General features: G+C 40.4%; 3 protein-coding genes and 1 long non-coding RNA gene across 4 annotated transcripts; 2 read left to right on the top strand and 2 right to left on the bottom strand.

The window, feature by feature from the left end:
- Positions 1-118: 118 nt before the first annotated feature.
- ltb4r2b (leukotriene B4 receptor 2b) lies at positions 119-7,792 on the top strand. The gene is given in 6 exon segments (XM_032532277.1): positions 119-305; positions 307-347; positions 3,001-3,586; positions 5,070-5,270; positions 5,375-5,418; positions 7,330-7,792. Coding segments are annotated over 6 exon segments (1,254 nt in total). The 5' UTR covers positions 119-191; the 3' UTR covers positions 7,598-7,792.
- Positions 7,793-8,768: 976 nt separating this feature from the next.
- On the bottom strand, positions 8,769-10,086 carry LOC116699791 (uncharacterized). The gene is made up of 3 exons (XR_004334503.1): positions 9,971-10,086; positions 9,166-9,202; positions 8,769-8,999 (listed from the first exon to the last, which is right to left on the bottom strand). It is a non-coding gene; the product is annotated as an uncharacterized LOC116699791 (long non-coding RNA).
- A 524-nt stretch (positions 10,087-10,610) lies between these two features.
- sdr39u1 (short chain dehydrogenase/reductase family 39U, member 1) lies at positions 10,611-15,106 on the top strand. Its single transcript, XM_032532541.1, has 6 exons — positions 10,611-10,783; positions 11,378-11,484; positions 11,748-11,830; positions 12,945-13,066; positions 13,590-13,742; positions 14,192-15,106. Exons 1-6 carry the CDS (start codon positions 10,768-10,770, stop codon positions 14,623-14,625), a joined length of 915 nt encoding a protein of 304 aa, XP_032388432.1. The 5' UTR covers positions 10,611-10,767; the 3' UTR covers positions 14,626-15,106.
- On the bottom strand, positions 15,101-22,186 carry mettl17 (methyltransferase like 17). Its single transcript, XM_032532540.1, has 14 exons — positions 21,830-22,186; positions 20,932-21,073; positions 20,693-20,842; positions 20,502-20,589; positions 20,220-20,301; positions 19,934-20,007; positions 19,446-19,540; positions 19,261-19,331; positions 18,759-18,866; positions 18,128-18,196; positions 17,945-17,995; positions 17,761-17,853; positions 15,725-15,921; positions 15,101-15,377 (listed from the first exon to the last, which is right to left on the bottom strand). Exons 1-14 carry the CDS (start codon positions 21,896-21,898, stop codon positions 15,281-15,283), a joined length of 1,386 nt encoding a protein of 461 aa, XP_032388431.1. The 5' UTR covers positions 21,899-22,186; the 3' UTR covers positions 15,101-15,280.
- Positions 22,187-22,213: the final 27 nt, after the last annotated feature.

Genomic DNA, 22,213 nt, shown 5'->3' with positions numbered 1-22,213 from the left:
CATTTCACTCGCACAAATGTGCATTTTTAATGGACACAGTGTTGTAGCACAGATACTTGAGATGCATGCACATGGATATAATCACACATGGAGATGACTGCACGTCACTGAAGATAGAGAGAGAGAGGGAGGGAGGGAAAAAGTTTAGGAAGGACACTCCTCTATGCCTCTCTTTCTTCTTTAACCAAGGCATGTTACAGCCTGTGGGCCAGGATGCAATGCAGTTTATTATGGACAGAGCTAACAGAGACCATCACACAAGGGAAACACTGTCAGACCGAGAGGAGAGCAGCAGTTGGATAATTGAATCTCACACTCATCCAAGAGAGACATCAAGTCCTGGAAAGGTCAGTCACTTTTGAACCTTCACTGGAAAATCTAATTTAGGACTTTTTCTTTCATAAACATCTGTTCTTTCCCATTATTTGCTTTCATCTCATAATAATAATTTACTTTTTCTGACTTGATTATTTACACAAAGCAGATTTATTACAAACCTATGACTCATCATTTTATCTTTGGATTGCAAGATAATCCATCACTATTTCCTCATTGGCAAACAGAGTCATTTGAAGGAACAAGTCATTTGCAGTGTCGTGGGGATTTTCAGATTCTTTTCAAAGTTTCTCACATTTTCATTTGTTGTTTTTGAACCCTAATTGTGAAAAATCCTATTTTTGTAAATCCAATGCGCATAGTATTTTTTCAAAATTGGTCTGATTTTCTCACATACACTTATACAGTCCTTTCCTTACTTTGTCATTTACACAAACTACGTCAGATTTGTGTTATCCTTAGTGCAGTTTATCTATTGCAACAGTACAGTTATGTTGTATATCCATTATAAAATAAGACGCTTGTGTTTTCACCTAAATTGGCATGGTTGTCTGTGGGTTGGAACAACTAAATGACAAAAAAGACAGAAACAAGAAAGCTGTATTTCCAGTAAAACAAGGCTTTCACCTGACAGCGTCACTTTGTTGCTCGGGCTCGGCTTTCCGTGGCATTTTTCTTCTAGTGATTGTAGAGAGTGGCTTAGTTTCACTTTGTTTTCTCGTTCACTCTTGTTTTCATCCATCCGGGGAAAATAAACAGTTTGCTTTAGCTGGATCAGAGCAAGGAAATGAGGACTCAATGAATAAATTAATCAAATAAATAAGGGTTTGTTCTCACAAAAGGGAAATGTTTTTTTTTTTTTTTGTGGAGATCAGATCTTTCCTCTCTCTACATAACTCATGTTTCATTTTTCTAATAGGAATATTAGTATTTAATAAAGGTCAGGGTCCGGGGGGCGCCTGGGTAGTTCACCTGGTTGAATGTGCGACCCCGTGTGCCAAGGCTCAGCCCTCACTGCAGCAGCCACAGGTTCAGTTCCAACCTGCAGCCCTTTGCTGCATGTCATTCTCCTGTGATAAGCTACCCTGTCAATAAAGGCCAAAATATTCCCAGAAAAAAGGGATTCTTTGGGTGGACCGCTAGCTCACCCAGTGGAGCGTGCGCCCCATGTAGACAGAGCCCTTGGTTGTGGTTGGGGTTCAAATCCAACCTCCTTACCCCGCCTTTTCTCCCCAATCCTGTTTTAAAGCTATCCTGCCTGTTAAAGACCATAAAAGGCCAAAATGTATCATAAATAATAATTAGGGGTTGTCAGGGACACACCATGTTTAACTGTACTTTTCCTTCAAGGTCAACATTCTGTGACCTCTGCACTCCATGTTACTGGTTTCCATTACAAAAAGAAGAGACAAGAAAAGAAGAAAAAAATCAAAGTGAATCAAAGACTGTGTCGAAATAGTGCTCTTCTTTGACGCAGTTGTGCTAATGTTTGGCGTGTTTTAGCATGCTGTGTCTGAGGTTGAGCTACACTGTTGGCCACAGAGTCTTATGTGAATATTTTAGAGGCTGCGTCAGTGTGCCAGCCATCCGCTAGATCTGGAAACAGCTTGTGTACCTTTGATGGACAATGTTTTGTAATGTTTATATTCAGTAACGGGCACACTATTTAATTCACTCCAGACTGTCACACCATCTTTGTCTTAGATGAGTTGTAAAAAACCACATTGCCAAAGGACAATTTTGTTTGTTAATGCAACTTCTATCACACTTTTTTTTCCAAATTAATGTTCCTTAATCTTGGAGAGGACTCATTGGTGGCAGTCCACATCGTACAGATGAAAAGGTTACTGAAGCATGTAGAGGACTGGGATAAATATTTCCAGGGGGCTCTCAAAAGAGATGTCTGACATCGGGTTTTAGTCCTAAACTTTTTTGAAGCCATCAGTAGAGAAACAATGAAGGTTTCTGATAAAAATGAGATGGTAAATCCTCATTGTGAGATAGCATATTGTAAAATGGAGGAAAAAAAAGTCAGGAAAGTCATGGAAAAGGCATCCACAAGTTTCCCTGACTATGGATATTAGGGAAAATGTGCTTATGACATTTATAGATCAAGGACCATGGGCAAAAAAACCTGATGTTCATACAAAGAGAAGAGCAACATATTTGTAACAGATTTAGCTACATGCTGGGCAAGTAGACACAAACTATAATGCTACAAATGCAATATACAAATTAAGGATGCACAATATTGTGTATCAGCAACATATCGTCATCTGTCCAATGCTTGTCAGGTTTTATACATCAGATTGGTCCAATGCGGTAAATCTGTGATTCATGGACTTTTCCAAATGTTTTGCAAATAAAGAAAGATGATTATGATTATCATATACACTAGTTTTTATACAGGTCATATCAACATCGGTAAATATCGGTTATCATATCGGCCAGAGTCTTGGTATCTAAGCATCCTTAATACAACTCCAAAATACATTAAATACTATATTCAATCATAGAACCAAACACACAGAAATACAAATGTCAATCATTGCACCCAACCCTGTGTAATATGAAATACCCATTTCCACTCAGCCATTCTTCATTTTACTTTAATGATAATAAAAGATAAAATATTTAGGATCTAACTTTCTCTCTCATCCTTAGGATCCCACCTCCGTCTAGCATGCCCGTATCCAATGGCACAGAACACGGCTTAGGACACAAAGATGACAGCCCCGTGAGCAATGACAACGCCACAGTCCTGGGTGCTCTAATCCTCAGCTTGGTCTTCCTCGTGGGCGTCCCTGGCAACCTCTTCATTGCCTGGAGCATCCTGGCACGCATCAAACAGCGCTCGGTCACCACCCTCCTCATCTTCAACCTGGCGTGTGCCGACGGCTTCCTCATGGCCATCACCATCTTCTTCATCGTCTACCTGGCCAAACAGACGTGGGTTTTTGGTGAAGCCATGTGTAAAGCCCTGTTCTACCTGTGCAACACCAACATGTACGCCTCCATCTTTATGATCACGCTGATGAGCGTGCACAGGATGGTGGTCGTGGTGTTGCCCAGGAGAGTGTCCTCCAAAGTCAGCAGGAAGATTATGAAGAGAGTGATCGTAGGCACCTGGGCATTGGTGATGGTCATTTCCATCCCCTCACTGGTGTTCCGAGGGGTGAGAGAGGACAATGACGATGGGTGGAATACAACCAAACTTGTGTGTGTGGCCAATCACACATTGCCTCAACACGTAAGTACATCAGGGTTGCAACTGACAATTACTTTCATTATCTGCTGTTAATCTAGTATTTTCTTGACTAATTTATTTAGTTTAAAAAGCCCATTGGAGTCATGATCTTGACCACCTGGAAAAAAAAGTTCTAATGTTCACTTTCTTTTAGCTCTAGGTTTGGTCTCCACCAACTCCTAAAGGAAATATTTGTCTCTTAACCCTTGGATTGTCTTCACTTTTGGGACCCTCTCATGTCCCTCGGGTCAAATTGACCCGTGACTTATTTGGGGTTTTAAAAACAATTCTGAAATAAAATGTTATTTTATAATCTATAAACAAATGTTGTCTTTATCTCAGTTTCAAACAACTGAGATGTAATTAGTCTCTACTAGAACACAACTAAAAATGGAACTGTGATTTGTTTTTTGTAAAAATGTAATGATTCATGTTAAAAATCCACTATGGAAAAACATAGGGTCATATTCAGAATAATTTTCTGAATTGAGTCCGGAATACATGTTTATTACCAAAAATAAGGTAAGGCCATTGATTTTCAGGTAGAAAAAAATGTAACTTGTACCATTTTTCTTCTTGTAAAAATTTGAAATGGGTCAATTTGACCCAATACCATACAAGGGTCAAGCTGCAAAATGCTGCACTATGTTCACCAGCCAGTTGCTAGTCTCACAGTAAAATGGAGTAAGATCTGGCTACACCATACTGTTCATTCTAGGATAGGTGAAAAATAACTCTGGGGTGAAACATTTGCACTCCGTGAAAGAAAACGGCACATACAACATTTTATGAAGTTAACTGTTCACACAATACAGTAACGTGAGCTACTTATATTAGGTAGATAGGTGGTTAACCCTTATTTTCTCTCACTGTATGGACTACAACCACAGCAATCCCACCAATCGTTCCTAAAAAAGTTCCCGGTTTGAGAATAAATACCGTAAACATATTCCTTGTAAATCCTTGCAAATATTCCCGAACCAAGCAGGCCTTATTGCACCATGAACATTTACAACAAACCCTGCCATTTTCACATGTAACGTAAGTTTGCTAGCTCGGAATTAGTGGTTGCTGTTTCTTGAGTGATAGACACCTTTTGGAACTTCCGTTGGCGTCAGAATAATTTGGTAAATGAAATGTCGTTGATCCAGAATAACTGGAGCTAACTATGTCTGTTCTGCTGTTGGCTGCTGAGCAGGTAATGCAAAGTGGGCTTATAAAGAAATAACAAAAAAATAAATAAATGAATCTTGTTGGTGAATCCGAGCTTGGGTATCCTAATTCTAACCCCGAAACAATGAAAAAGGACTAATTTATATCTCAATGAACTTGTGCCTTCAGGTAGATACCATATGAATGAACAGATTCAGTCTTCTTTTTCTATAGCTCACACCTTGTTTTGATGGATCCAGTCAGTCATGTCTACAGAAACACATGTAATCATTACTTCCTTTCCCATACTTGTTTTGCATTGTCCTGTGTGCAGGTGAGGTTTCATTACGCCTTAGAGACCACGGCGGGATTCATTCTTCCTTACGCCGTCATCATAACTTGCTACGTCCTCATCCTGAGACGCTTGAGGAAGACGCAGTTCCGCCGAAAGGTCCGCAGCGAGAAACTCATCCTGGCTATTGTGGTGATGTTTGGCCTTTTCTGGTTGCCGTACCACGTGATCAACATGCTACAGGTGTGTGTGGGCGTGTGCACTGTTTTACTGGTGACATGAAATATGTTACTAATGTATGATCTGATCATTTGAATGAACACTCAGTATGTTTTGGTGTGTCCAAGGTGGCAGCTCAGTGGTACCCCGAGGGCAGTGAAGCAAGAGAAACGTGAGTAACACAAGACTCACACACATTTACCCACTCTCTTGCACAAAGTGGGTTTTTTGGTATTCTTTTTTTTTTTTTTTAAATTGATTTTAAACAACTAACAGTCAGAAAAAACTATAAAAGTATTAAAACAAAGTGATTTTAATTTTTTTGTTTCATACTTTACTTATAAATGTACTAGAGTTGCATATTTAAGCAATAACACTACAACACCTGATAAGAGATACTAATTTACACTCACCTAAAGGATTATTAGGAACACCTGTTCAATTTCTCATTAATGCAATTATCTAATCAACCAATCACATGGCAGTTGCTTCAATGCATTTAGGGGTGTGGTCCTGGTCAAGACAATCTCCTGAACTCCAAACTGAATGTCAGAATGGGAAAGAAAGGTGATTTAAGCAATTTTGAGCGTGACATGGTTGTTGGTGCCAGACGGGCCGGTCTGAGTATTTCACAATCTCCTCAGTTACTGGGATTTTCACGCACAACCATTCCTAGGGTTTACAAAGAATGGTGTGAAAAGGGAAAAACATCCAGTATGCGGCAGTCATGTGGGCGAAAATGCCTTGTTGATGCTAGAGGTCAGAGGAGAATGGGCCGACTGATTCAAGCTGATAGAAAAGCAACTTTGACTGAAATAACCACTCGTTACAACCGAGGTATGCAGCAAAGCATTTGTGAAGCCACAACACGCACAACCTTGAGGCGGATGGGCAACAACAGCAGAAGACCCCACTGGGTACCACTCATCTCCACTACAAATAGGAAAAAGAGGCTACAATTAGCAAGAGCCCACCAAAATTGGACAGTTAAAGACTGGAAAAATGTTGCCTGGTCTGATGAGTCTCGATTTTTGTTGAGACATTCACATGGTAGTCAGAATTTGGCGTGAACAGAATGAGAACATGGATCCATCATGCCTTGTTACCACTGTGCAGGCTGGTGGTGGTGGGGTAATGGTGTGGGGGATGTTTTCTTGGCATACTTTAGGCCCCTTAGTGCCAATTGGGCATTGTTTAAATGCCACGGCCTACCTGATCATTGTTTCTGACCATGTCCATCCCTTTATGGCCACCATGCACCCATCCTCTGATGGCTACTTCCAGCAGGATAATGCACCATGTCACAAAGCTCGAATTATTTCAAATTGGTTTCTCGACAACATGACAATGAGTTCACTGTACTAAAATGGCCCCCACAGTCACCAGATCTCAACCCAATAGAGCATCTTTGGGATGTGGTGGAACGGGAGCTTCGTGCCCTGGATGTGCATCCCACAAATCTCCATCAACTGCAAGATGCTATCCTATCAATATGGGCCAACATTTCTAAAGAATGCTTTCAGCATCTTGTTGAATCAATGCCACGTAGAATTAAGGCAGTTCTGAAGGCAAAGGGGGTCAAACACAGTATTAGTATGGTGTTCCTAACAATCCTATAGGTGAGTGTATATGACTTGTGCCCAATGGGCCTATTGAGTAATCCATTCATTAATATACTAAATCAGAATCAGAATCAGCTTTATTTGCCAGGTATGAGGACACATACAAGGAAGTTTTCTTTGGAACGTCGTTGCTCACAATGCGCTTACACACACAAAACAACCAAACAATATATACACACTAATATATACATAATGAACCATATAACAGAAACCAAATAGAGGTAATAGTGTAATGAAGAGTGCAATAAAAATTATTTAAATGTGGAGCATAGTGCAAAGGATGCTGGGATAAATAGTATTGTTGTTATATTACAATATGAACAGTATGAACAGCTCTAGAATAGGAAATGAGAATGATGAATGAATAATAAGTGAGATATGAGCTTGGGGTTTTCTGTGGCAGGGCACCTTTAATAAGTCTCAGCTGTAGTTGTGGTCTAACATCTTGTGTTTATCTGCAGATTGGACAAGATCTCCTCGAACAGCCGTGCAGTGACTTCGGCTTTGGCCTTCATTAGCAGCTGTGCCAATCCCATTCTCTACACCTTTGCTGGAAAGTCTTACATCAGGCAGAACGGCTTCGCCTTCATGGCTCGGCTATTCGAGGGCACGTCGCTGGACCAAACACGAACCAAAAAAAATAAAGACACTGAGGGACTCAGCAATGCTGACTCCACAAATGGCGCAGGACCTCCTCTCATTTCAGCCAAAATGGCAGATAAGCATTAAATAAACAGTGTAGCTCTCTATGACAGTTACATTTTGTTTTTAAAAAATACATGTGGAGCGTGTAGATTTGGGGTAAAGCAACATTTGACTAAAACAAAGCACCAACTGACTGAAGAGGATTTTGTTTTGTAAATAGTATTGAAAGGAAAGTTTTACTGAACGTCTGCAGTGCAAGGACATGAAATGAAATTGTTTTACCCTTGCTGAATTTCAAAACTGCAAACACTTTTAGTAAAAAAAATGTATTACATTTTGTGGCAGTTAGAGACTGCCTAACTGACTTACTCGTTTTGTATCATTTAACACTGTCAATCTCCATATATAGCATTTCTGAGAATAAAGGGTTTTTGACATGTTTCTTTTTTTATGCAATATTCATTAGAAATAACTTATCCAAAAGGAGACATTTTGTTGCTATGTCACTCATTAGGACATGTTTTAAAAAGCTTTGCATCCACTTTCTACGCAACTGCACCCATTTTTGTTCATAATTAAAATCTAGAGGAAATCTTCCTCTTGGCCCTGTCAGGGTCCTCAAGGACTTGGCTTGGAAACCAGAGGGTGGCCGGTTCAAATCCCTGTACAGAGTGGACTGGTAGCCGAGATGCCAGTTCACCTCCTAGTCCCTGCCCAGGGACAGTCCCCACTCTGACATCAGTGTTGTGCATTTCAGGCATGTATGTAATGTTAGCATCACATTTTATGAACAGCAGCTCATTTTGCATTTTAAAGAGCAGCAAAAAGTAGATGCCAGCTTCTTTTCTGCATGGATTTATTCCTTTTAAAACAGTTACGCAACTTCAAATTCTTTTAAACAATTGGTCAAGAAATTTACAGGTAGTTATTTACTTAAAACTGAAATTTATGCTTATATTCCAAAACGCTTCTCATTGAAGCATTTGTATTAAGTGCCAACTACCTGTTGATCTTAGACATGATCAGGCATCTGAATAGACATCTATGGCCTGTAAACTGTAGCACCTAGGTCTAGGTCCCTTAAGGTCAAGTCAAAGCTACCTGCTGAAGACTACCTTCTTCATATCCGGATTTTATGTATGTTCTCATTACGCCATACATTATCCTCATCTTTATTATCCAACTGATAAATCCCAACCATATTCTGTATGCCTGTGTTATCGGCAAATAAATTCCAACAATGCAGTTTAAAACAGTCACTTTATTTGCCAGTGTGCATTTGAGTTCATACAGTCACAATTTTAACCCTATAAATGTTTCTAGATTTAGAAAAAAAAAAAAAGCATTCCATATTGTCAGGCAGCTAATAAATCTAATGGGGCTCAAACTGCTTTACAACTGAACACAGTATAAATAACACCCAACTTCAAAATACCAAACTAGAGTGATCCAGCCGTGGATTCAGTTCACGTCGTCTTCCAGTTACCTGTAGAAGCAAAAGAAAGTTCAGTTGAAATTTTAATTCAACTTTATGGTCACTTGGAGGCTGAAGATAGCGGGTAATTGAGTTGCATCCACCTAATTTATATAAATGAAGGTTTCAGTGCTGCATTTATTTAACCTACAGGGTCCTGATAGAGACAGATACTGACCTTATCAAGATAAATCCAGTCCAGGTTCTTAAAAATCCTAAAAAGAAGAACACTTGAGGTTAGTCCCAACATTTAACACAATAAACCTCCTCAATAGTATCCGTACTGTCAAACCCATCAGTGCAGTGAAAGAATAATCATGAGGTTCAGCTGAAACACGGACTCACATGCAACTCATCATTAAGGTTTGACCGTACAATGTAGAACTAAAGCAAAGTGATTTACACAAATTTTATATTCCCCCCCCCCCCCCATTGACCTGCATCTGCTCTGAGATGCAGATGAAAATAAGAGCACATTACCTCTGCAACAGGTGGAAATGCATGGTAATATAAACTCAATGCACTCAGTAGCCTAGCTGAAACTGCAGTCCAATACAACCGATAACGTGGTAATGTTCAATTTTAATATTGTTTTAGAACGATGTCAATTCAACTGAAGGTCTTTGAGGATGTAGCTGGTGGTGTGGATTAGCTTTATTGCATTATACAGAGATTTTAACGTTATTTAAATTAACGCGTTACCCTTACTGATATTAAGACACCTAGGAGGTCAGTATAACAGTTAAAATAGATTGTAAACAAATGACAAGTTACTTCGTCTAATAACGGCCCAGCTCGGCTCATTAACACGGAACGTGCGGACCACGTGCGGTCGGTTTGGCGCTACTGAAGCCACAATGCTAACAACGACAGTCTGTGCGGAAATGGACATAACCGCAACAAACAACCACAAGCAGATAGATAAACACATTAACTGCGACATAAACTAATAGGAAACAGGAATACAAAACGTGAATATATACCGTCGAAGCCAGTCGCACGTTGTTTTGTGTCTCCCTACGCCGCAACGCGGCCGACCTGCATCACAGCAACAAGACAAGAGGCTGTTAATGAAGCCGAGGCTCAATTTATCTCTTCATCAGAACCGGAAAACAGGCAGCTTCCGGGTCTTTCGCAATAGGTTAAAACCATAGCCAATACAAAACACATGTTAACAGAAATTACAAGCAGCATGAACAGTGCATGTCATTGTTAGACAAGGATAAGAATAATGGCTGAAATGTACAAACAACATACAGACATCATTCACCCAGCAGCTAAAGGTGCATAAGAAAACATATTCTGAACTAATTAACAATATTAATAAGTGATAAAAGATCATATATATATATATATATATATATATTATTTTTTTTTATTATTTTCTTGACCATGATTCCAGCATTTAACATTATAGGTTAAATTAAAGCAAATTATCAATCATCAATAATCTCTTATTGCAATCCCCATATGGTATCTCGCTCTCTTATTTGGCATAGACCGAACTGTATAAAAGACCTAGACTGTATGAGTTAATTCAAAATAATAAATGAGCTTATTGTTTTACCAGATACATGTATAAATAAATTAGCCAGTGACTATTCCACCTCTTCTTTAAAAAAAGTCCCATTATAAACTACAAAATGACGTATTTACATGTTTACGGAGCGCCTATTGGTCCAAAAAAGGCGAGAAAGAACTGTATAGTCAGTCAAAAGAAAACGGGGAAACCTGCAGCGACGTTCAGCTGTAAAATTACTTTTTTCTTCATTGAACTACCATGAGAGTTTTAATAGGTATGTACGTTATTTAAATATTAGCTAAATGTATACGCTTCAGAAAGGTCAACGTGACACAACTCGAGCTAGCTGTTAGCTCTGCACTGTTCGAGCACTGTTAGCATTGCATGCAAAATGTAGGTACATGTACAAAATAAGTTAACCTGTGTTTGCATACTGTTCAACAGACAAGTTACAGGTAAAAAGCGCGCTATGTGGTTAAACGTTGTAAACTGTCACTGTTTTTTTAACCGTTAAGTAAGTCAAAGCTATGTTTGCTAAATTCCTGTTTTGTAAGCATGTATAGTACGCATGCGCATTGTGCAACGTTCTGACTACCTTGTGCTTTTAGTATGTGACAACCATAGACTGTATATTAAAGAAATTATAAACATGCTATGGTGGCAACCACACCCTGATTGCATCAAATGATATGTGTAAATACACAATAGTGCAGCACAATCCATATGAGATATTAGTCAAACTAGTGCAAATATAACCTAAACGGTCTTTTCTCTCATCCACATTTATTTTAACTGGCAACTGATGGTTTCCATGTGCATCTTTGGTTTCTCTGTTTGTATGAGCATTTCTCTACTGCCTAACTTGTAGGAGGGGGATCTGGCTTCGTGGGCCGTGAGCTGACTCGCCTGCTCACAGTCAGAGGTCATGATGTCACAGTGATATCTCGCCAGCCTGGTCCGGGGAAGATAACATGGGTATGATCCATAGAAAGTAATAAAAATAATCATAATTATTTCAGAGTCTTTAATATAATCTCAGGTCAATTTACAGTTGTAGTCAAACACTAGAGACAAAGGTCATTTTCTCATCTCCTGCAAGAATTTTTTTTAAATGCTCTAATTTTGGTCTAGTCTAGTCTCTAGTCTTTTGAATTTCCCCTTTCTGTATTGCAGATCACTGTACTTGTCTCTAAATCTAGTGCCATTTATAAACATCTTTTTCCTCTGTGCTTCTGCAGGGTGAGTTGGAGTCTCACGGCCTCCCACCATGCGAGGGCGCCGTCAATTTGGCTGGAGAGAATCTAATGAACCCACTGCGATGGTGAGCAAACGTTTGTGGAGACCCTGTTCAGAACCGTGGTGTGGGCCCGAGGCTTTTTATTGCTTTGACTTAGTGGCAGCCATTTGGGAAAGGTAATTGTACGTTTCAACATGGCAGTGCCCCCATGCTCATAGCCAGTTTCATAAAGAAAATATTTTCCCAGTTTGGTTTGGAAGAACTTGTCAGGCCTGCATAGAGCAGTGATTTCAACCCCATCCAACACTTTTTTGAGATACACTGCATGCCAGGCTTTATCACCCAACATCAGTGGCTGACTTCTAACGCTCCTGTGGTTGAATGGAACCAAAAACCTGCAGCCAGGGTTCCAACATCTGGTGGAAAGGCTTCCCAGAAGAGTGGAGGCTGTTATAGACTCAGACTGATGTCTATAGCTTTGGAATGAGCTGTTTGACAATCATGTAACAATCAGAAGAAGCTTTGTTGCCAAGTACATTTTTTTACACATACTGTAGAAGGAATTTGTTTTGTTTTTGTAGGTGTTTGTCACACATTCTCTAAATATAAGAAAGATAAGAAATCAAGTATTAAAATATAAATAATAAATACTGTATACACACACACATAGTGTGTTAAAAATAAAAAGAAGAGTTCAGTAGATTAGGTACAGTGGCACGTAGAGCCAGAGGAGGAGTGTGGAGAGTGTCAGGGTGGGTTCTGGTCCTTGTTCATAAAGCTAGTGGCGGATGGGGAAAAAAAAACAGTTTTTGTGGCGTGATGGACCTCCGCCTCCTGCCAGAGGAGAGTGACTCAAAGGGTTTGTGGCTTTGGGTGGGAGGAATAAGCCACAATCTTTCCAGCACACTTCAGAGTCCGGGAGGCATCTGATTTCAGCCAATCACCTTCTCTGCAGACCCAGTGACATGCTGCAGTCTGTCCTTGGCAATGATAGCAGTGGTGTCCGCATAATTTTGGCCATGAAGGGTATTTGTACTGCTCAGTTAAAGCTTTGAATTCTTCCATATAATTGAATTTGTCTAGATCCATTAAAAATGTACAGATTCCTTACCGCCACTAATGGACACTTATGTCTGCAAATGAGTGTTGTTGTGGTGTTGTCGAGTATGTCGTGATCTGTTTTTATTTGTGGTCTCAGGTGGAATGAAAGCTATAAAAAGGATTTGTTCTCCAGTCGTCTCGACACTACAAAATCTCTGGCTCAAGCCATTGCTGCTTCTCCCAGTCCTCCTCAGTCCTGGGTCCTGGTAACGGGCGTAGGTAAGTCTCTCTGCCTAATAATACAACTTCGTACTATAAAGTTTATAGTCAAATTAGTGGTCAGACTAGACAACCTCACGGATAAAAGATTTTTTTTTTTTACATCATTATTCACATTTTCATAAAATCATCATGGTGTGATTTTTGCAGGGCTCTGTACCAAACAAAGATGTAAGTCTGTTAAATATGATGTGTGGGCCAGGTCTTCTTTGCATTCTTTTTTATTTTGCAACACATTTAGCCTTTAATGAATATTGTGCCTCCTGCAATTTGAAAACTGCAGTTGGCCAGGTTACGATTTTGATGAAATTACGATTCATTGTTCAGCCCCACTCTAGGACCTTTAGAATCTGAACAGCATACGACACCCTCTGTCCTTAGACCCTTGATTCAGGTAACTCTTTGGAAAACCAACATTAAAATTACAGTGTAGACAATCCAAAATGTGAACGTATATGAAGAAAATGAAAGTAGGCAGTGAAATCTATTGCTGTAATTTCTTACTTTGCTCTTCGACCAACAGGTTGTTACAAGCCCGGTCTGACAGCTGAGTATACAGAAGATACTGAATGGACACCATTTGACTTATTCTCTAAGCTGGTGAAAGAGTGGGAGGACTCTGCACTCCTTCCTGAGAATGTGACAAAAACCACCAAACAAGTCGTCATCAGGTCTGGTATGTAAAAAAATAAAATAAAGGTATTTGACTTGGATACCAGAAGTTACATTATAAAATTCTGGCAGTTTAATGTACAGTAGCCTCGCTTTGCCAAGAAATTAACAGGCACTTTTCATCATATTTTGCACAAAAGACCATAACAATGAGAAATGTAGAATAGTTCATTATTGTGGATGGAGCGCTTGCTCACTGCTGTGTTGAGAACCGTAAATGCTTTGTTTCTAAAATTTAAAATCTCAGTACTTTTGTCGTTCTTTAGAATCCGACATTTCTTTTAGTAAACTTGTACCAGCAGGGTCTCGGGTGGATAGTGACGGCGTAACTCTTCTTAGTTGTAGTACTTCTTTCAGATTTAGGCTGGTGAAAAGAGTTTAACTTTATGTAAATCTTGCCTAGTGCCATTCTAAACCATTCTTAATCAATTCCTCCCTCCCTCTCTCCACCAGGGGTAGTATTAGGCCGCGATGGCGGTGCCATGAAGCAAATGCTGCTCCCCTTCTGGCTCGGCCTCGGAGGCACCCTGGGGTCAGGAAGACAGCCGTTTCCCTGGATCCATGTCTCAGACCTGGCAGGAATCATCGTCCACGCCCTGGAGCGCCCCGCTCAGTCCGACACTCCCTCCCCTCCACCACAGGTGTTCAACGGGGTCGCGCCTGCACTGAACACCAACCATGAGTTCACTAAAGAACTGGGCCGGATCCTGAGGAGGCCTACCATTTTCCCTGTGCCTGGTTTTGTCATGAACACCCTTATGGGCTCAGAGAGGGCCGTGGTCCTCACGCAGGGCCAGAAAGTCATACCAAAGAAGACTCTGGAGGCCGGATTTGAGTACAAGTATCCGGACTTGACTTCAGCACTGACAGAGATCGTTGGGAGTTAACCGATGTTGAAAGAATGTGTGCTGACTTAAGGTTTTCAGGAATTGGGTGTACATATTCACTGAATTACAAAGATGACGACTCAGAACTGAGGATCACACATGGGACTGAAGACTGCTTGGAAAGTGGTTTCATACCACATGAGACCAGTTTGTGAATCTGGTTTTCTAAGACTTTGTTCATACTAAGCACTTAAATAGATCAAAGAAAACGAGACTCAGACAAATACAGTTGTGACGGCATCCCTGTGTACATTTACTGTAGGGCATGCTGGAATCTGATTGGTCATGCATTGAAGGGCTACGTAGCCCAACAAAAATGTCAAACTGTTAGACTTTGGGATTGTTTCAGTAACGGGAAGCTATTTATCCAGATGTTGTCCCTTGTTAAATATCACATTACTGTCCAAATTGCAGCAAACTTGTCATAAGAATGGGACTATGGTTTATTAAAGGTGGTGCACAATAAAGCTGGGTCAAGTACTTCCTTATGACTTTTTAGTGAAGTAATCAGATTGTCACATGAGTCAGTATTTTAACATTTCCAGTAAGAAAAAGCAGATGTTCTGGTGAATTAAATAATTATTACTCCTTGGTTGGTAGGCATATCTCAGTTTTAGGGTGTTTCAAAAGTAAAGAATGTCTCTTCCTCTTTGACTCAACGCTCTGAATCACTCTGGACGTCGTCTTCCACTCTTCGAATCATTGGCAGTTGATCTCCCCAGTCGCTGCTCCGGGCACAGCGGTATTCATCTCTGATTGACGGAAATTAAACAAATTTCAGTCAGATTGAGAGATACCATGGTCAATGCTGAATGTGTCTATGGCACCATGTATTTAAAAACGACCAAATACCAAAAGCTGGCACTGAATGACCGGTTGACTTGTAGTCTTATTTACTTAATATCTGATCATATACCTCTAATAAAAAATATTTCTCATGTGTATGCCATATACTAAATACTGCTGCCACTAATACAGTCCCTTACAGCTCCTCAACCACATTTCTGGAGAAAAAAACAAATCAAACCCAAGCTTTGTATCCCAATTACACATTTGTAAAGACATGCTGACTCTGCCGATGAGGAGCAGGACCTTTTACCTGCTGTGTTTTCGTGCTGTCACCACCAGGTGTTGTAGTTGTCCATCAGGGCAGCACATTCGACAGTGGACGTGTCTTGTTCTGCACTGCACCGGTGCGATCAGCCTGGCCCAGTCCACACCTTCTGTTTCTGCCTGCGCTGGTTCTGCCCGAGTCACAATCAGGTAGCTGAACTTCTCCGTCTGCCGCTCATTGTGCTGGAATATAAAATAAGGGGAGTCTATTTATTCAGACTGTAGTTATTGATTATTTTAGTAATCCAGGATTCTACCAATAGTTCTATCAAGTCATTGGTTAAGCAATACATTTCTTTTATTGAAAAGCAATAAAAAATAAAAACAATTTGGGGGGAAAAAGCTAAATTTTAATTGCTTAAATAGTATACAATAATATCTGTCAAAAGTCTTAACCTATTTACTGCACGGCAACACTAACTTTTCCCTCCTCGGTCCCCCTACAGGTCTACAGGTTGTCTCAGTGGAACTACAGCTCCGCAGCCCACCGCTTCAGGCCCCCTCATAGACTGTATATTATTGGACAGAGCGCGTGTGTGTCGTCACCCATTATTTTGTGGAGACCGGCTATGAGTCGTCGAGTTTGTCGTTACGGGCGCAGCCATCCTGGTTGTGGATGTGACGATTTTAGATGAGAGGGAGGAGTGAGTGAGGGAGGAGCCACGGTGCATTACATACTTTCACTGAAAATCACATCATAGCCACGCCCTAAAACACCCCCTGCTTTATTGCCCATTTTAAAATCAACAAGAACATAATTCAAAAAATGAACAATCTGTGTTGCAGAATTCCTAAAAAACTAGCGATTGAGACCATAATCTCATTCTGAAAATGTTGACTGAGATAATAAATCAAGTGAGAAGTGGGTCACTTTATCAGACGTCTACAGAAACAGACGTCCTTTTGCAACCACACGTGTCGCCCCCTGCTGGAATTAAGCTATAATGCAGGTTTAAGACACTTCCACATTTGCAGCACTTTGCCAAACCATATGTGTTGTCCATCAATCTTAACAGTCTATGGTCCTCCTACAAGTTGTCTCATTGGAGCTACGGCCACCGTGCAAGCTGTAATTCCAATGAGACAACCTGTAGGGGGACCAAAGCTGGACAAGGGACATAGGGCACGGTGCGGCATGGCGCACAGCCTGACGCAAGTGTCTTTGCTATTTTAAGACCGACGCAGTTTTTAATTTCTCATCCAGCGCCCACGTCGTTTAAATAGCAAATGCACCTGCGCCCAGGGAGGTGTGTTCAGGTGCATTCTGGGCATACTGCTATCTTGCGGCAGCAGAAAGTGATTGACCAACAAAAACTTGGTCTAAAGTCAATAACGCAACATTTCATTGTTATTTTAACAGCTAATTAGTAAAATGTGCCTAGGCTCGTGCACAGCGCTCGCACACTATGCTTGACACACACACACACACACACACACACACATAGAAGATTACAAATAAAAATATTCCGGTGCAAATCCGCCATCATAATAGCAATGTGCCAAGGTACAAACGCGCCAGGCTTTTAAAGGGAATGGGAGATGACCCTTAGTGTTGCTTTAAGTGTCATATTATTATTATTATTATTATTTTTTTTTAAAGACAACTTTCTGAAATGCATACATAAGGCATACATCACTATTAATAATGAATTAATATAATGGCATACACCAATATTAATGAATTAATATAACATATAAAACATGGATCTTAACATCTTAAAGATGTGCAACTTGAACTTTTTCAGAACTACAAGTTTCAACCTGAGAGTGATCTGTGAGTGTTAGTGATGTGGTTTTTTTCCTTCATTTTATTTGTTTAGACTTTTGCATCCTTCAGTCAGTAACTGGTGTAACACAATTATGATTTACCCTGTTATCGGTGTGTTTTACACAGTCAGCAGGAGCAGTGATGATACTGATACAGTGCCTGAGCAAACAAAGAAACTAGGCCCACCTACAGATGCTTTACACCAGAGATTTTCAAAGGGACAACGGGAAAAGAACGAGGCAACGGCTTCTTACCCCGGGCAGAGGCAGAGGTTGGTACATCTGCTGGAAGTTGCAGGGTGTGGTGGGTTCATGGGCCAGTTTAGGACACGGCAGTTCATGAGGACACTGAAAAAAAAACAAAAAAAAACATAGCATATCAAGAAGCTGGTTGAAAGTACGCCATGATATTGTTTAGCAGCTCAGTTTTAAAACGTACCGGAGCAAACACTGATGCTGGTCTGGTGTCATAGACAGTCTTCTCTTGTTTCTGGAAATAGACAACTGCACGTCATCAGTCTGTTTTCATAAACTGTGTCAGATCATTTACACTACATACTATCATTAACATATTATCCTACGACGGTTTTAAAGTGCCATCTTATCTGCTGTATTTGAATACCTTTAACAAAGTGTCTCTGGCATCCATAAGCATCTGATGGCCATCTTTAGTCCCATTTTCCACCAGCACCTGTGCAAAAAAAAAAACAGGGAAAAAAACAATCAAATGTCAATAAAAAGGTGAGGACTTCTATGTACCAGAACAGTTTTGAAGACAAGTTGCTATTTAGAGACAACATATCTCAAATCTAGTATATATATTCACTAAATGTGCAAGGACAACAGGCCCTCACACAGTCCAACGCACTAGGGTTGGGCAATATATTGATAGTATATCGATTTAGTGATATGAGACTCAATATTGTCTTAGATTTTAGATATTGTAAAATGGCTTTAGTGTTGTCTTTTTTTTTGTTTTTAAAGGCTGCGTCCCACTAAAATGATGTCATTTTTTGAACTTACCAGACTGTTCTATTATTGATGATTATTTATCTCAGCTCTAATTGTGAAAATATTTGGTGAAAGCACCAACAGTCATCTTTACAATATCAACATCAAGGTATTTAGTCAAAAATATCTGATTTTCTCTATATATTGCCCAGCCCTACAAAAGGACGATATGAAATTGGCAGTAAAGTGCAAATCATCTATAGGTTAAGTTAGGTAGAAGTTTTGTCCTAATTTTAACCAACCAGGTACGAGTTTGTCTTTCTCCACAAGGTTAACACTGCCTCTTCTCGCTCTTTCACATTCTGAAGCTCCGACAGGGTGAAGGCTGCTGCCACCAAGTCAAACTGCACCTGGAAGGAGAAACACAGAAAATGTCAGGGCTACTCATCCTCCAGATGTAAGTGAGCCACTCCATTCATATAAAAATGATCCAAGCACAGAACCAACTGTAAAAAAGGAAATCCTAACAACGCTCCTGTGGTTGAGTAGCAAATGTAGTCCTGGACTAACAAGTTTAAATTGAAAAACTATTTCAAATGCTTTAAGAAGCATAAAAAGCTGATTGTGTTTGTGAGGATTTTTGTCAACAAATATAACTTTGGCATTATCAGCAATATACAGAAAAAAACACAGTTACAGTTTCTTAGCCACTCCAACTGCAATTGAAGGCTAGCAAATCCTTTTATTTCTGAACACAGAGTGTGTCTTTCTGTTCCTTTAGTAAAAAGTGAGGGGGGGGGTTACCTTAGGAGAGACAGGGAGAAACTGCCTGAAATAGACTTGTTTGATGTGAGGTTCAGCTCTTTCGTCATCACCTGCTCAACAAAACAACAAACGCTTCGATTTTCTGATCAAGTATTTGACAAAAGCCCAAAAACAAAACGGTTACAAATCCAAACTGATACAAGTCATGTCTGTGTGTGCAGCACCTTTGAGAAGTCGTTCTGCCAGAATGTTCATGGGCCCGGAGCTGTCCACACACACCATCTCCTTCAAAGTGTCGCCCCAGCACGAGTGTGACGCCCTGCGGGGGAAAGAGAGAGGTTCGCTTCATAGTCTTGTAATTTACATGAAAACAGCCTGGGGCAGTGGTAGCTCAGTCGGTACGGATTTGGCTTGCGAACTTGAGGGAATTGGGTTTATGTCCCTGGATGGACCAAGTACGGACTGTGGACTGGTAGGTGGAGAGGTACCAGTTCTGCTGAGGTGCCCTTGAGCAATGCACCGAACCCTCAACTGCTCGGGGTGTCTTTAATGGACAGCCCCTTCATCCGACATCTCTACATTGGTGCATGTATAGGTCCTATTTGTGCATGTGTGTGTATTTTGGATCTGAAAAAAAAAGTCCACCCTTGGGACAAATAAAGTATGTCTTCCTTTTCTTCTTCTTTTTTTTGCAGCAACGTTTTACACTAACCAGACAACGGTTCCCAGCCCTGATCCAAAATCCAGGAGAGACTGCGGGGCAAAAGAAGGATCCCTCTTCTTTATCTGAAATGAAAGTACAACAACAGTCGTTTAGGACAGAAAAAGGCAGAAGTCTGACCGGCTACATCCAGGGCTCATCCTCAGTAATAAGGCCATTTCTTCCATGCTTTACCACTATAAGTATAAAAATATGTTTTTCTGTGACATGGGTGCACTGACTCAGCCCTGGTATTGTCAGGTCAGTTTACTTATGATCTCCACAACTCGTTCATTACCTCATTCATAGCTCTCCTCACTGCTACATAGCCCCCAGCCAGCCGAGCCGTCATGTACACCACACCTAACTCTTCATTATACCTGAAACACAGAGCGGGGGCTGTACAGAGAACCATCCACACCAGTTACACGCTCCAAAATACAACTAAAGAAGGGCTCCACTTCTGGCTTTGTTCAGAGCCTGATGTATTAACAGAAAGATGTGATGACAATAAGTGTACAAACTTTATATAAAGCTAGTGTCAATATCAAACTGAAAATTAGTTGTTGAGAAATGTTACTTCATGGGAGTCCAGTGATACGTGGTTCTTCTGAGCTCTGAAAACACTTTTTTCTTGATGCGGTCTTCCAGCAACTGTTCATCTATATCTGCAATATAAAATACATTTACTTTTGTAAGTTGCTGCATTAGATAATCTCTTTGCAGTTATTATACAGCCATTATTATTTCTTTAATTCATGTGTTACCCACCTCCTCTCTTCTCCATCGTTTTCTCCCAAAGTTCTTTCTCTAGGCTCACAGCTTTCTGCCTCAGAGTCAAAGTCTCGACGGCTTGTTTTCTGCTCCACAGGAAGTTTGTGAGGCTACGAGAGCGATCTGGCAGCCGAGGCACCTGAGCTCCTACAGGTGCAGAGATTGAAGAGCCGCACGGTGAAGCTACAGAAACATTTGGCGTGCAAACTGACAGCCACATTCATAACGTCACCTACTGTGAATGATCGACCGTGCAGCCGTCTGGAGTTCCTCAGGTAGGCGCAGAGTCTTCAGGTTGGTCACACCTGGGTGCTTCCTGTGTGGTTCTCCTTTTAGGATATCTACCTGGGACTGCAGCTGTGAAGCTGCACTCATTCCCTGAGGATGAAAAAATGAAAACAAATGTTTCTTTACGCATTAAACGCAGATACAGGACTCTGAGGTGTAGGAGGATTCGCTTTGGCAGAAGTTTTGTCGCTTCTGCCATTGCACTGCTGAACAAACTGTCTTGCTAACTTTGTATAGATCCGGTGTCGTTGTTGTGAATGTGGTTGTATCTATGTGTCACCTGTCTTTATGTTATCTGTTGATGTATTTGTCTGTGTATATTGCCATGTGCATGAAACAGACTGTGAAAACAAATCTCCCTCATGGGACAATAAATGTCTATCTTTACCACCCCTTTAAGCTCTAGTGAGTTAGCAATAACCAACCTCCTTCTGATATTTAAAACTGAATAATAGAAAAACAAACAATATAATTGAATATATTATGGGGGCCAAGATTTTGGTATTCAATTTAAAATTTGCAGTCCATCCGAGTATGTTTTATTTTGGATTTCATTTATTCATTAATGAACTCACACTCTGAATTTGTAATAATAGATTCATGGCTATTTATTCTAAACACAATATTTTTTTTATCGGATTTACAGGAAATTCAGAAGGTCACAATGCACACAAACACATAATGTATGAAGAGCATAGTAAAGAAAGGAAATGTGATAAACGAATGTATATGCATATTAAGTTTACTACGCTGTGAACACAGCTAAACTAAATTCAGTTTATTTATCTCAGTACTGATTGTCTGTCTGACCTCTATAGTAAAGATGCTGCGTTCAATGACACTTACCCTGCACATCCTCTTCACGACTGCCACCCTCTGACAGAGAACACAAGCGCTATAGCTCTGTGAAGCCATATCCTCGGCGCCTGAGCGGTGACTTCTTCTGTTTAAATGGCTTGAATTTTAACTTTCATCCTCTTTTTCAAAAGCATGGAAGCGCGTTGGGATTTTCTTTTTACCAATCCTTCAACAAAATAAGTCCGACTTTTGGTAAGGCGGAACCTTTAGTCCCGAAGTTCTGTTCCTTGTGTGAGAGCACGTACAGGAGTGCTCACTCCGCCCTTGTATCCGGGTACGGTGCAACATCTTCCGCAAATGTTCATTTTATCATGGACAAAGTTACGCATAAGTACTACATATAAAAAAGGCAAGGCTAAAGTTGGACTATAA

This window comes from Etheostoma spectabile, chromosome 12, assembly GCF_008692095.1.
Source record: "Etheostoma spectabile isolate EspeVRDwgs_2016 chromosome 12, UIUC_Espe_1.0, whole genome shotgun sequence".
NCBI lineage: Eukaryota > Metazoa > Chordata > Actinopteri > Perciformes > Percidae > Etheostoma > Etheostoma spectabile.
This window is presented reverse-complemented; position numbering and strand designations above follow the sequence as displayed.